Genomic DNA, 15,257 nt, shown 5'->3' with positions numbered 1-15,257 from the left:
CAAGTTTGACTACAGCTCAGAGAGTAAAGGGGCAGGGTTTGTACAGTGGTCAAGCTGGTATCTTCCATAAAACTACAGCTGGCTGCAGAAATTTACTAGAAATCAAGTCACTCTTTGTAACTGATTTCACCTGATGATAGCCAGCCACCGAAAATACTTTTCAGTCTGTGAGGATAAAAAAAAAAAAACAACAACAACAAAAAAAACAAAGACTTTGGCAAAGGAAAGAAAAACCAAAGCACCTGGCAAAATCTGACCGGGAATTTGTGAAACTAAAATGAAAAGATTTGATGAATCTGAGTAAAATCTGAAATGATTACAGAGTCAAACTGTCAAAATCAAGCCAGAAATTCATGAACAAAATCTTTTATATTTGTACACTCATCGATTTTATTTCATAGGTTTATTAACACATACAGAGTAAAATAATTTTGCCTTGTGTCTACATACATGTTGGTCCTTTTTCTTCACGTCTAATAAAAAGCAAAATTTATATTTTCACTTTCAGTTTTACTTTAGCCCTGTGGGTAAAATCCTGAGAAAAAGCTGACTGATAATCAAACTGCTGAAACAAAGCCAGTTGACAACAAACTGTGGTGGTGTTGGTGGAAAAATCCCCAAACTTTCATTTGCCTGGTGAAAACCCCAACCTCTTTCTGCTTCAATAAAAAACAAGCAGACAAAGTCAACTCAATTCAGTCAATTCAAAGACTGTGGCTTATCTTTTCTAGACATATTAGATTTGGCAAGTTGGGTGTAACCACCATCTGACTTAATGAAAGAAAAAAATATATATACACACATCAAATACAAACCCACAAAAACAAATTCAAGGTCATCTTATTAGATTTTCTCCTTAGCTTTCAACTTTGTCTTGCAGATTTCCTACAACTGATGACTGCGCAATCCCAGAAACCTCTCTTTAAGCTAATATTACCAGGTGTTCTACCAAATGCAACTGAAAGCTCAAGAAAAATAATCTAGTAAATGGACCTTGAGATAAGATTACTTTTCAAACTACTCTTTTTTTTTAATTGTCAAAAAATAAATTAGCAGTCAATCAATATATTCACCACACACAAACAAGAAGTAATGAGCTTGGATCAAAAGTGTGGATTCAAGCTCAAAATATAATTTAAAACAATCAGAATGTTGCACGGTTTCCTCTAACAATCTAAAGTCAAACCAAACCATTTCTTAAAGATGTCGAGCCTGAAAGTGATTTTGGTCACCAAACACATCACAGGAGTATCAGTTTACACCCAGTGGAAATTCCCTTTAAAGTCACAGATACATCAGGAAAGGGGAACTCAAGTCACTGGCAGTTTACACATTTACATGCAAGAAGGTCGTTGGGACATTATTGCACTGCATCTTACAGTCATTGCATATTTGGTCTTGTTGAGGTATACAGACACAAACATAAGAGTATTCATACATGCCAACATAACATAAGGGAGTCGTTCAATGAAGATTACTACAATCTTATGAGTAATGCATATGGCAGACTATGGTTTGGATAGAGTGCAAAGTGTGCAAGAAAATATGGTAGATGGACAAAATAACAGGAACAGGCACGAGCAAATCAAACCCCCCAATATTATTTCAACACAATTTTACCATTTCATCTGCTTTTTTGTCCATCAATGGAAGAGTCCCCAAATTTTTGGTTTCATTTGGGAAAATACAAAAACAACAAGGTAGCAAATGTGTTCATCATCCTCAAATAATGCATATCTACGAATATAAAAGTAGTGCATTGGCTCCCGAGTTGCCCCCGAAAAGGCTAACTTCAGCTGACCTTTCCTCACCAAAAAAAATTTCTTGAGCTCAGAAAGTAAACAGCCTAAAACTGGAACTTAACTGGTTTCATTAGTCTTTATTTGGTTGTGTAGCTTACAGATGAAAATAATAAAACAGAAGTGTGCAGGAACCTGTACATTAATAGGAGTGTTAGTTCAACTCTAATATTTGGCTGATGGTTAAATATTGCTGGAAAGTTGTTTTTAGCCAACATTTCTATACTTATAAGGCACCATGGTCGACATATAGTAAAACTTTTTTTACAGCTTTACCCATTAAACACTTTGCTCAAATGTTCCCTAAAAGTCTGTCTTTCTCTAAAAAACAAACAAACAATGTATTATGACCAACACACAGCAAGATGAATCCTACTGGAAAAAAAACAGTGCCTGTGTGGTTATTTATTTAAAACTCTACAACTGTTATTAATGTGCAACTCTTAATGTGAACGTCCAAAATAAAAAGGAAAACCTTTTTACTGGTGAAGCCTGAAAGATTGATATTAAACAACAAGCAGTGCTAACATACTAGATAAACACCAACATTTTTGGCTATTAGCAAACCACTGGACCAACATGTTTTTGCACCGTGAACAAGCGAAGAACATGACCAACAGCCAATCAGACCAGGGGTTTAAACCTAAATCTCTGGCATACTGACAACCAACGCTCACTATCGACATCACGATCACTGTTTTGTTGTGACTGACCTTTAGAGGTGACAGAGTTGCTTGTGATGTAAACCAAGTGGCAACCAGCCAAGAACAGTGATACTGTGATAGCTACATTTGGAGGTGGCCATTCTTCAGCAGTCAAAATAAATAAAACACAAAATCTGAATCACACATAACCAGTTGCTGGATTTGAGTTTGGCATTTTGGTTTTTATCGATATACAAATACGCACATCAAATCCAAAGGTTACTGACTTGTTTTAGGTTTAGGTTTCAGCATCAACAGAAGTTGAAAATGACAAAAACCCCCAAAACAATTAGCTGATATTTTCACACCAGTTAGATTCTGCTGATATCTGCAGATATTTGACACTCAGATTTAATTTGCTTAATGTTGCTGGTAGAGACAAGAGAACTGTAGCAGCCTTTTTTGACTATGAAACTGTTTTCCAGCAGTGGTGTTGAGGCACTTTCGGGAGCTGTGAGCTTGTGACTGCAGTGGCTGAGGATTTTGGAAGTTCAAAGAAAGGCTTACTGACTCCTGGAGGATTAGATGGATTTACTCCCCAACACACTGAAACAGAGGTAAGAAACCCAGGAGAGTGCGAATGTTTGTATGTCTATGAATAAATGCATTTTACTGAATGAATGAGATGATATTTCTCTTAAATCAGAATTATTTTTAAGACTTATTACAGACTCACATTTTGAGACCTTTTCAAGGCCTTTCCAGACCTCCATGAGTTACACCAGAACCCATGAAACCCTTTCTACATCCCAAATAAATTATTTTTGCTAACTCCCAATTTTCTGTAGCGAACACTCAACTTTGTTTCCAGAGCTCTTTGTGAGGCTGGAAATTCATCCCAAATCTAACAAATTAAATTCCACTCTGGTATAAATGAATTAATCACATTAAACATTTCTAGCTGAGTACTCCCAAACTTTTCTCACGGAGAATCCATGAATGCCAAATGTTCCTCTGACTCCCTCCGATTCTGCCTTACAGCTCTATTGGTTGTTGCTTTGCTGTGTCAACTTTCTTCCAGGAAGGAGGGGACATCGGTGCTGACGTTGTTGAGATGTTCTCCGGCCTCTTGGATGTTTTTCTCCAGGAAATTCTGACAGGACAAGCTGTGAGCTGCAAAGGCGCCGTGGAGCATCCACAGCTGATTACGGAGGACTTTGACCTGCATAGGAAAGAAAAAATAACACTTTTTTATTAACTGTGTTAGATGACACTACAATAATTTTACTCAATTCACATGTGGTTATTTAAGTTATTGTTATTCCAACTTAGAAACACTGCAGATTAGAAAGTTAGCTAAAACCCTAAACTATAACAGTGACACTGGATTGGGAATTTGTTGTACCAGGTATAAAAACGGTGCACATCGCTTTGTTTTAGCATCGTATTGTCATTTAAATAAGAGTATTTTACTGGGGAAAAACTGATCAACTGTTTTTATTATATAAACATTATTATTATCGTCATCTCCTAATAAAAAGTAGTCATATCAACAAAATAATGTGACAGAATATTTTATAGTCGAATAATTTGGGGAAAAAATGCATGGAAACGATGAGAAACCTTAAAAGATGCTAAAAACTATTTCACTTGTCACATGGTTTCAGTCATACGTCGTCACCTCCATCTTTATTCCCTAACTTCAGATGCACAAGGTAAAGATCAATCCAATACTGTCACCTTGTTCCCCTCCAGCAGCTTGACTTTGACTGACAGGTCGTCTCGGAGCTTCTCGTACTTCTCCCTCTGAGTCTGGAAGTCTTTCTGGGCCTGCTCCAGTTTGGGCACGGTGACAGCATCACGGGGGCCCATGTTCAGCTCCTCCAGATCGACTCGGAACGCATCATACTCGATCCTGGAAGACAGGAAATTGACACGGATGTGTGCACTGAAGCTCCCTGTTGTATTGTAGTGGTTAGGCATCTCTCATTTGATCTCAATTTCCTGCTGCGTGGGTGCAGAGATTGACCTCCCTGCTTCTTTCTGGTTGGATGTTAGTTTGATTGCAGAGTCACTGTCACAGCACATGAATTTATTGAGAAAGGGAAAAAGGAAGTGTGCTTTTTAACCCACCTGACAGTCTCATACTGCTTAGCATTGATCATTGTGTCTTCAATGGTTTTGTTGACCAGTGTGTTCATGTCAGATGTGAAGGCGTTGATGGCTTCCGTCAGCGTTTCGCCGCTCTTGGAGAGAAACCTCTGAGCGTCTGCATTTATGCCAAACTCCAGCTGGTATTTATATTACAAAGAAAATGTAAGGTAAGCATGACGCATAGAGACATAAAAGCCACATCAATGGGAACTATAGCTGGTTAAATGAACCTGAATCATCTGTTAGGTTAGTTTACAACCAGAAAAATGGCAAATCAGTTGAACCCGAGATCTTTAATGGCGATATCGTCCTCTGGATTCCAGTTTATGACTGGACAAGATATCAAAACATTTCTTAAAGATTTCTTAAGGTTTACATGGACTCTGTGTAGCTTTTTCCATATATTAAAGCCTTTTTATCACCAATTTCTTAAAATGCTGTAAGCTTGTCTGACTCTCCCTGTAACAGCTTGAGAGATTTCAGTGTGAAGGACTCTGAAAATCTAATTTATGTGACGTTTGTGCTTCTTCCAAGTGCCCACAGTGAATAACGCTAGCTCACGCTAGTTATGTAGCCAGTGAATATTTGGAAGTCACAGCTCTCTCATTACATTTGGTTTCAAGATACCAAGATATTTAATGACGAAAGCTCTCCGACCGTCACAGGATTTCACTATTTAATTATTATTATCATTAATATTATTTAATTAGTGAGGTCTTTCATACTGTCTGTGGTGGGGAACCAAACAATCTGTCTGCACTAGCAGGTAAACTCTGACGTCTTTACTTGTGAGTTCGACTTTTACTCCTTTATTGGCACTAATGTGGAAGTTATACCCGAGTGTTGACATCTATCATTCGGGAAAATATTTCAGCAAGTCACAATCAATATGACGACCAAAAACAGTAAACAATCAGGAGATTGTGTTTTTACAGCATAACTTGGGGATTTTTATATATAATCTTTGGACAAAGAAACTTAGAGTTCAGCATGTCACCAGCACTGGATCTAGTAATTCTAAATACATCAAAGGTTACTGTATGTAATCCTGTTAGCATTAGCAGGTAGACTTAAAGTAGCAGCTTGTATCCCCAATACTTACGTGCAGAGTTGGGGTTTTGACGCTGAGTTCTGTGAAGGCATCCACGAGGTTCTTCTGGGTAACTGTGAGCTGAGAGAGCTGACTGGCAAGCGTCTGAGCCAGACTGGTCATATTTTCATAGCGCTGTCGGTCGTCTTTGAGCAGCTCGAGGCGGGGCTCCAGGTCCAGATCCACGGTACGAGACCCACGGCCAAGCTTCTCCGAAAGAGCCTGCCTGGTATACTGTGGGGAGACCAGATCGATAGTAAAAGATTATATCTGGCACCAAAGTACAGTAACAGGAAGTCTAGTCAAAATCCTCCAACCTTATATTTGGTGATGCTCCAGTTGCGAACTCTTCTGAACTTCTCGCTGGCAGGGTTGCTGTTGTTACCTTGAATCACCACACCTTGGGGTATCTCAGGTGTGAGTGAGAAACCTGGAGTTGGGGTCAAAAATTTATATAATCATCAAGTCATATTCACTTGCAATGAAAATACAATGGAGTTCATCTGATGTTTTTAATGTTAATTATATTTAATGAACCTACCATTTACACAACGCATGACAAAGAAAAAGAAGTAATCATAATATTTCAATAATCTCTTTCAACTATTAAAATGTATGGATCAGACTGGATCTACAAAAGCTGTTAAAGTTATTAAAATGTTAACTTGTTGGACAGACACATAAATAATATTGCACTTCTCTATGAAAACACTTCAAATGTGCGTACAGTTACACTTCAGTATAGTGATACTTGTATCAGCAGCAATAACAGTGCATTTGATTGGATGCAACAGGAGTCTAATGACTTTGCTGCAGTTTTCACACTCTGGAGCGCCCTCTAGTGGACAAAGCTGAGCATCAAAATATCCTTAAAATACCTCAAGTAAAAATATTCTGTACATGGAATCATATACATTACATTACTGGATGATTATTATTATTATTGACTAGGCAACATGTATATCACTTGAATATTGCAGCTAGAGAGGATTTGAATTACCTGTACTGTGCTGGGTACATTTATGTCTAATAATATTTCTTCCCAATTTATTGGGAGAGTTGTATTTAAAAAACGCTAAATAATAGTAACTAAAGATTTAAAATACGTGAGATGAGGTACAAAGCACAATAAAAGTACATTAAAACTTTATGCAAGGTACTTGAATAAACGGGCCAAATTATAGTCTACCAATGGACTGGAATATCCTACACCACTGGCATTAGAGGTGGGTGGTGTTCAGCTGTAAGTCCTTCACTTCTTTACCTTTGCTCTGCTTCTGTTCCTCTGGAACATCTGGAGTGGTCTCAGCTGTGGGGGCAGTAACATCGTTGCTGGCGTGGCTGCCATTACCGTTTGCTTCCTGTAAAAAACATCACTGTTTAATTAACGGCTTCTATCATTATACGGTCTACTGAGGACATGATGTGCCCAAGCAGCTTGTTGTATCTAAAAGTTACTTGCAGATCTCTTTGACCTTCTCAAAATTCAAATTTTGACTGGTCTGTGGGGTTAGACTGGTCTCAGTTATACTCGCAAATTAATGCAAATCAAGCAGTTTCAAACAATTGTTTTTGCTAGCAATCGATCACCTCCTTGATGCGAGGTTTTGGCATGTCTATGAATAACATGCACCTTACCCCATAGACTAGCTTAAGCCAAAGGCCCAGTGTTGTCACTTCTAACAATCTCCATTAACCAGTAGCACCCAACAGCAACGAAAGGAAATGACACGGCTCATAATTAGCTACCAAAAATCAATTAATTGAAACTTTTCAGTAGGTTTGCTATAAACTGCACGATTAAATAATTATCCAGTGAGCTACAGACATGCCACCCCTGGAAAGTAAAGCATTTCTTTTGACTAATTTCACACTGGTCACCCTTATCTGCCAAAACAGAGGCAACTGACTAACATACAAGGGGCAGTCGTTTAGTGTGGTCTCCTAACTTTGACAAAGTGCCAGGGTGTAGATTCTAAGTTACTGTACCAGTAAGCATATCTTACATATGTTTTCTAATGGAATAATGACTCACTTTCCCAAAACTCACTCACACGCACACACACACACACACACACACACCTGGAAGGCTCACCGTGCTGCAGGAAATTAGCTCAAAGGTTTCGTGCCACATTGAAGTGACAGCGAGGCACACAGTGACGCAAATCAAGCCTCTCAGTGCCCACCTTGGATTTTTCCAAAGGTTAGAGGAGCTTATATGTGACTGTAAGGGTCCGGATTTCTGTGGAGAGTTATTAAAGGTCCAATAACAGAGGTTTATCGAGAAATTGTTTCTCCACTTATCAGTCCTCTATAGATATCCTCTCTATCTATTAACTATAGGCCAGACATGCTGTTATTTTTTGTGATTTAAGCTGTGAAGAGATCTGGGTTCAATGGTTCATACCTTTTCTGAAATACTTTCCTTCTTTTACTAATGGAGTCTGTAGTAGTTTCTACCAATGTTTGGTAAATAAAGTTAACACATGACATGACACTGAATTGGATAAGTGAAGATGGATGGAGGCATTTCATTTATTCTTTTCACCATGTTTAATGTTTATTCCTGAAGAACTCTGGTGCTACCAATGGTCTCCATTTATGTGTATAACATTTGAATCGAACAGCAGATTTTCAAATCTGAGGTTTCACAGGTGGCTTGAGCCATCAAAGTTTCCATGACTGGTGACCCACCAGATTCTATGTTGTTTTTAGACAACAACTCAAACCATCAATCTAGTTAATATATTTTACAGTGTTGTTATCAAATTAATCGAACTAATTTATACATGGAAAGAAAAATGAGAGATTAAAGAGACAGTTTAATGTGGAATGAATATGATTAACCAGCACAACAACCACTGGGACTGAAGCACAAAATGTTCACTTGAGGTTGGCTCCAAAGTGCTCCCCAACTTTATATCCAAAATAAACATGTTTGCAAATAAAAAGCTGTTTTGGCCTCTATGGATGGTTCCCTCCATCATAACTGCACAAAGACTCATGTTTTTATAAGTCATCCATTTGGAAACCTCTAAGGCATAAAGTTAGGAGTGCAGTCAGATACAGAGCTGTGGTAATCCATCATCTCTTAGTCACTGAACTGGACCTCCTGACCATGTTAATGGTGGGTTTTTTGTGGAGAATGGATTTATGTGATGCATGGATTGTTGTATGGTACAGACCATCCAACAAGTTTGTATTCCAGGTTTGAGTGAAATGGAGGATCCACCATTTTTGGGACTTCTGTGTTCTTTTCATTTATTGAGCTGTGGCGGTGGCAATAGAAGAAACGTTTGTGTTTGGCCCTCATAACATCTCAAATGAGGTAACATCACATCAGCCCCCCTGAGAACAGAGTTTTATAGATGAACCTTTCTCCCATTATTCTTGTGTTTGTGTGTATGCAGGAGAGAATGTAAGACCGTATGTTTGAACACTTATGTGTAATGTAAGCTTTTATTCAGACGCTTTGCAAAATTGTATTTTTTAATTGTGCTCTACAGCCTACATTTTCTCCACACACGCATAAACCCTGAGGTCTGTCTAGCAAAGGTTCATTTTTAGTGGAATGTAAAGAGTATGAAAAGAAAAGGTTTCACAAGTTTACTCGTATTAAAGTGTAACGTGTGTGGCGTCAACCTTCTCATGTGACCACTGAAAGCATGAAAAAAAGAACCATTGTTTTATTTCAGTCAGTCACCGGTCGTGAAAACAAAAAAGCAAAACAACAAGCTGTTGGATATTCACGAGCAGCAGCTGAAACGTTTCAGTTTACAAAAAGCAACTACATGTAGATGCAAGGAGCACCACTCCTGCCTCCCGCTGTCACACACTTAATATTAACCACAACAACGGTCTTCGAATCACTGATTCATCTGCTCACTGTGAATGTTCATCGCACCAGTTTGCCTTTGTTGTCATGGCAGCAGCTAATAAGATTACAGAATCTGCCCGCTTTTGTTTTTACCTGCCAGGTTGCACAGCCACATGCATTAGATGTAAAAACAAGTGCACTAACCACAGGTCTGTTTTAAATCTACACATCGCTCTGATGCTTTGCTGCTGAGCGGCGGCAGGAGCAACGGCATGTCGTTTGTTGTCCTTCACATGAAACTTTTACTGGTCGTTTAAGATTTTCCAGTATTTTAATTGAGGGCTTTAAAGTAGAACGTGCTAGTTTGTACACTGGACATTTTTAGTTCCAATGAAAAGCGTCCACAGTGCTGTTTGTGGATTATACAAATGAGCTGATGTTTACTCTACTGGAAACCAGCAGCATTGGGGTGTGGTCTTTCAACCACAGCCTGCCCTGTTAAAGACGAGTACAATCAGTTATTCAGGATGGCTACAGCTTACATGAGTTGATAAACTGAACACTTTTTTCCAATGATTATGAAACACTTATAATTTTCTACTTCTTTCCGTTCATTTTCAGCACAAAGCTCTTGTTTGTTATGGGTTTTAAATCAAGCACAGACCTTCTGTTAACAGCAGCGTATTTTCTGTACTTTCTAAAAGCCCTGACTCACTCGCTGTTTAGTTCAGCTCAATACAAAAAGGACAAATTGGTCAACAAGATCCAGCTAGTACAAGTACCAGTCTGAAAATGCCTCTTTGGGGGAACCTGAAGAAGGCTTGTTAACATCCATCTCCCTAACACTTTTTTTGATAGTGATGTGATATGTTAGTGCCACTTCAAATTGCCATCGCTCTCCCAACAAGACCTCACAATACAGCCTTTACACTCACTGTTTGTCCTCCATCATCTTAACCAATTTTGTCTCTAAACTTGTCTTTTTTTTCTATTTTAATTATATTTAAATTCAGTGAAATCCTCTGTTAAAAGGCATCTACTAAAATTTTCAGATCCAGCATTATGTGCCATTATCTGCATGTATATATACACATGTCCATGTTTCTGCCTCCTACCACCATCTGCACAACAATATTTCCCCCCTTCTTCACAAAAAGCAGGTCCTACTAAACTCTTATTGCTCGTGCCATCGAACAGGCTCACCTTTGGAGGAATTTCTTCCTCTGTGACAGCGGACGCCACGGTGACACTTCCTCTCTGCTCCACCACGGCCATCCTCCTCTTCCTCCCTCGCTCCTCTTTTACTAGACAAACAGAAAACAATCATCTGTGCTGTTAAAAAACTTGTTCACGTGATTGTTATGAAAAGTTTTTCAGAGTGGTGTTTCTACCCAATCATTTCACCAGAATGAGCTCTTTAATAGAAGCTAAGCTACACCTGACTATTACTTGATTATTGATTAATTATTATTATCAGTAAAAATGCTGTTATTCATCGTGTTCCATAAAATAAACAAAAAAAAGTAAGTGAACTCGTTTAAAGTCAAACTATCTTTGGATGTTTAACCAGGACAACACTGACGTGATGCAACTGTACACCTTTTGTTTAAGCCAGTGTGAATATGACTGGTTTTTATGCCTGGGTGGCCTCTTAAACAAAATGTGTGTATGTATTGCTTATATATTCAATATTGCTTTAAAATAACGGTCAAAATAAATGCCATGCAGTGTGAGACTTGCTTCTAAGATTACTTTAGTTAAAGGAAAACATGGTAGAATAAAAGCACAAACAGGATCAGCATCTCTTTCAGTCTAGAATCTAACGCCACCTATTGGTCACAGAAGTGCACAGCTCTAAAAAAATGAAAGTCCGCAAATGAAGGCTTATCTGACTTCCAAATGCTTTAAACACACCCTGCATCCTGCAAAACAAACCTCGTGCCATCTTAAAACAGACTGACAACATTACAGAGGGAGTTTAAACACATGCTGACTGAACAACTTTATCCAAAAGCTGCATGAATCACTCACGAGCTGGGACGTGTTTGCCATTTACGGGGCCTGTGAGTCAGTCACTCTTATGACATGGACAAGTAATAGCCACTGTAACACAGTAATAAAGTTAAATCTTCTAAAACTTTACTTAACTTTACTTAAAGTACAAACCTCTCATTATAAGTGTGCGATAAGACAGATCAGCAGGTAAACGGTGACCTTTGACCTCACGTGTAATATCACAAGGCAGAAATGATCCAGACAAAGTTATTATGCAAACGTGATATAAAAGGCCGCATTTAAAAAATAAACAATGCAACAGGAAAAATTAAGCTAATCTAAACGTCTGCTTATTAAAAGGGAAATATGCTTTACTTCCACCAACAAGTCGGTGAACACAAAATTATCGTTTTTGTTGCTCAGAGTAGAGCCAAATAAAAGCCAGAAATGTAAAACATTTGTTTAAACTACTGTTACGCATATACATTATTTTTAAATTCATTTTAAGTTTTACAAAACCTCGAAAAAGAAATTCATGAAACAATTAGAGTTAATTAAAAATTAGAATGAATAAAATGTAGCCATATTTACCCATTTACCGCACAACATCATATGCTTTACTTAAAAATGTTTACATTTTTAATAATGAAATCTTCAATAAAAAATAACAATGACACTAATATAAAAAAAAAATAAAGAAATCAATTAAAACTGTATTAAAACACACACACACACCAAATGCCTAGGTGCTTTGTTTACATCTTTTTTAGTTCTTCGTAATTTTTATTATTTAATTCTAAAGATTTTCTGCAGCTGGATTAGTGAAAAGTTTGCAGGTTAAAAATAGAGAGGAAACCTAAGCTAACAACGATTAGGTAAAAAGCAAACAAACAAAAAACAGAAAAAGAGAATGAATTTCTGCATCATTTTACGACATTAATCTTAGTAATAGCCTGTATGTGTAGTAATAGTTTCCTGCTGTATTCACTCAGTTTCCAGTTTATTGCTACATCGAGCTGGAAGTTGAAAGCCTCATACAAGTAGAGTTTTTTAAAGGTTTTGCAAGAAACTTCCGAAGTATTTTCACACATGACAAAGTAACTAAATCCAGTTTTTACATCAGTTTATGCGCGTTAAAGGCGGATTAAAGAGTGTTTAAGTCCCTCTTGACATCAAATAAGTTAAACAGAAACAGACAGCGCCCATTCGAGACACTGCAGACAGTTTTTACCTTCACAGCTTTGAAAGAAACTCTGCTTTTTCTTCTTCCGGGCTTCTGCTTTTTCCCCTGCCGTCAGCTCCGCATATTTAAACCTTACAAGCTGAAAACTGGACTAATTAAAAAGTTGTGAAGCAAAATCAAGAACGAGGAAAAAAAGTCACACACACCCGGAAGTTTTTTCGTTTTTCTGTAGGGGATGCTTGCGTTAACCTCCTGTCCTCACCTGGAGGGGCGGTGATAGCAATATGAGGTATTAGAGAATTTCTAAATAGTCCTCAACGTCCTAGAGCACATCGTCTACAGCCATATTAGCACAGCCAGTGTTAACGCTCTAACGTTCAGAAGCACAAGCTTTCACATTTTAACAGTAAATCGATGGGATATAATTCAACTGACTAATGATGTTTTTCTCGCGACATATTTCAGTTCCACGTTAGTAGCGCATCTGGGAAGACAGACAACTCTCGCGATACTTGATTCGATCAAACGTTATTTCGCTGTGGCGTTGGCTAAGTCTATCCAAACACACCGCGGCTGGTAAAGTTGGTCATTACCCCTCCAAAACCCACTTTCTGTGCCGGTAAGAGACACGGAAAAAGCGGAAAACACTTGTGAATCACTTTATCTCACGTGCGGATATTTAGTCGAGTTTTCGGTTGTTTTTATAAACATTTTCCCGTCATGTCAACAACTAATGTCAAGCATTAACTTGGTGTGGCACCGTGCAGGTGCACTTGTTCCGCTTTATGTTCATGTATTTGTTTTCACAAAGCCTTAGCTTAAGGATGTAAGTATGTAAACCGTGTGCGGTACTATTACTACGTAAATAATATAGCCACAGTACTCAGAATATTCCAGTTGTTTTTGTAGTGCAAACTTTAAACATGTTAATGAGAGTGTGGGGAGTGAGCTGGAGGGTGGGGTGGGCTGCTTTTAACCATGTAAAGCACTTGGTGCTACATTTTTTTGTATGAAAAGTGCTTTATAAATAAAGACTGATTGATTCGTTCTGTGTGTTTCTGTTTAGAAAGCAGTGACGCTCACGGAACCCTGATGATGCTGAGGATAGTGATGAAGAAGAAGATCATAATGGCGGGGTCAGCAGGCAGATGATGATGATGATGAGGAGGATGAAGCTGAGAGTGAACCGCAGCCAGCTGCTGTCTCTGTCCAAAGAAGAAACATCTGGGAGCTTCCAGAAAGAAGGGACGCTGCAGGTCGGACGGCAGGAGGCAGGTATGAGCAGTTCTATTCTCCTTTATCATAACCTCTATTAGGCTGATGGAAATAATCTTTATTTTTTTCATTTGTTCTCTTTTTTATTTATTTAACTTTACTTTCACTGCAGTGTTTTCTCTCCTTTGTCGTTGTCTTCTTTGCTATTTTCTTCTCCCTTATTTGTCCTAATATTTATGCTTCTTGTTATCTTCTGTTCTATTTTGTTCTCTTTTATCTTTTGCCTCTCATCTTCATTTTCTTATTTTTTCTCTTTAATTATCGTCTTTATTTTTTTACTAGTTCTCTTTTTTGATCTTTAGTTCTGTTTTTTGTATCCTGCTCTCTCATGTTTCTGTCGTTTTCTTCTCCTTTGTTTTGTATCTCTTTTCTCTTCTGCTCTGCAGTCATCTTCGTCTGTTTCCATCTCCTGCCTGAGTGGAACCTCTGAGTCTCCACCGGCAGAGCAGTTTCCTGACTCACAATCTAAAGGTCATGAAAGAAAACGCTGTTATTTAACACGCTCTGCAGAGCTCCCTTTAGACAGATTTTTCCATCTTAGTGTTCAGAAATCTGTGAGCCGTTCTGTGCTTTCACAGGTCTCACAGAGCGGTTCTGCCGTCTGAGAGGAAACCTGCTGTTCATCCTGAAGAAGCAGGTGAGAGTCAACATAGAGACACCAAGAAAACCAGGAAACGTGTCTTTTTGTTCTTTATTAAAGAGAAAACGTGAAACTTTAACACAGGCTGGTGAGCTGGAGGAGGTGTTGCTGCTGGAGAGATGTAACGTCATGAAGCTTCCACACAATAGCAGACGGCTGGCTGTCAGTACGTAACACGCACACAAACACACATTAACGAACCTTTTCGCATACTATGTGAGCACAGTAAAATGTGTTAGTGTGTGTGTGTGTTCAGGCTTTGAGAGCGGCGACCCTCCCGTGTTCCTGCAGTCGAGCAGCTCTGCAGAGTGCACGTCATGGCTCATCAGCCTGAGAGACGCCAACATCGAGGAGCTGAGGAGACGCATCACACACCTGCGCACGCTCATTAACACACACACGCAGGAACACACACAAACCACCACGGATAGCCCTGACAATGATGGAGGTGCAGGTGAGCATGTCGGTCAAAGAAGTTTTTGTTGTTTTAATTCAGTGTCAAAGAGACGTTATACTTTTTATTTTATTTATTTTATTTATTGCTGCCCACATGACCTGAACCCAAATAAGCAGTGGACAAATCCATCCATCCATCCTCGTCCACTAATCCTTATCAGGGTTGTGGTTGGGCTGGAGCCTATCCCAGCTGCCACAGGGTTT

General features: G+C 38.7%; 2 protein-coding genes across 6 annotated transcripts in view; one reads left to right on the top strand and one right to left on the bottom strand.

Annotated features, from left to right (window-relative positions):
* Positions 1–376: 376 nt before the first annotated feature.
* Positions 377–13,178, bottom strand: LOC146579269 (arfaptin-1-like). 2 transcript variants are annotated; one of them, XM_085263035.1, is made up of 8 exons: positions 12,889–13,178; positions 10,708–10,808; positions 6,952–7,048; positions 6,005–6,117; positions 5,700–5,921; positions 4,577–4,734; positions 4,184–4,358; positions 377–3,665 (listed from the first exon to the last, which is right to left on the bottom strand). In XM_085263035.1, exons 2-8 carry the CDS (start codon positions 10,777–10,779, stop codon positions 3,510–3,512), a joined length of 993 nt encoding a protein of 330 aa, XP_085119161.1. In that variant the 5' UTR covers positions 10,780–10,808; positions 12,889–13,178; the 3' UTR covers positions 377–3,509. The 2 variants fall into 2 exon arrangements, with proteins under 2 accessions (XP_085119161.1, XP_085119152.1); XM_085263026.1 differs by having other exon boundaries at positions 12,731–13,176.
* LOC146579267 (type II inositol 3,4-bisphosphate 4-phosphatase-like) overlaps positions 13,159–15,257 on the top strand; it is a 34,051-nt gene continuing 31,952 nt past the window's right edge. For 2 of the 4 annotated variants that reach the window (XM_085262965.1, XM_085262955.1), the window contains exons 1-5: positions 13,160–13,301; positions 13,749–13,957; positions 14,536–14,594; positions 14,682–14,763; positions 14,854–15,051. In XM_085262965.1, the coding sequence (XP_085119091.1) occupies positions 13,831–13,957; positions 14,536–14,594; positions 14,682–14,763; positions 14,854–15,051 (466 nt within the window). In that variant the 5' untranslated portion in view covers positions 13,160–13,301; positions 13,749–13,830. Of the gene's footprint in view, positions 13,302–13,748; positions 13,958–14,343; positions 14,429–14,535; positions 14,595–14,681; positions 14,764–14,853; positions 15,052–15,257 lie in introns of those variants that run through there. The other 2 variants (XM_085262947.1, XM_085262970.1) reach the window with 2 other exon arrangements.

This window comes from Mchenga conophoros, linkage group LG3 (genome assembly GCF_057382185.1).
Source record: "Mchenga conophoros isolate Kocher_MC1m ecotype Shallow Benthic linkage group LG3, M_conophoros_male_GT1.1, whole genome shotgun sequence".
In the NCBI taxonomy this organism is placed as follows: domain Eukaryota; kingdom Metazoa; phylum Chordata; class Actinopteri; order Cichliformes; family Cichlidae; genus Mchenga; species Mchenga conophoros.
The sequence above is the reverse complement of the archived record's forward strand: the minus strand, read 5'-3'. Positions and strand labels throughout refer to the sequence as shown.

What these genes read in the sequence shown, in the direction of transcription:
- LOC146579269 (XM_085263035.1), bottom strand. Translation starts at nt 10,779, where the DNA reads ATGGCCGTGGTGGAGCAGAGAGGAAGTGTCACCGTGGCGTCCGCTGTC. An exon ending in TCAAAACCCCAACTCTGCAC is followed by an intron (nt 4,735 to 5,699) that starts GTAAGTATTGGG and finishes TATAAATACCAG; the next exon opens with CTGGAGTTTGGCATAAATGC. An exon ending in AAGCAGTATGAGACTGTCAG is followed by an intron (nt 4,359 to 4,576) that starts GTGGGTTAAAAA and finishes CCTGTCTTCCAG; the next exon opens with GATCGAGTATGATGCGTTCC.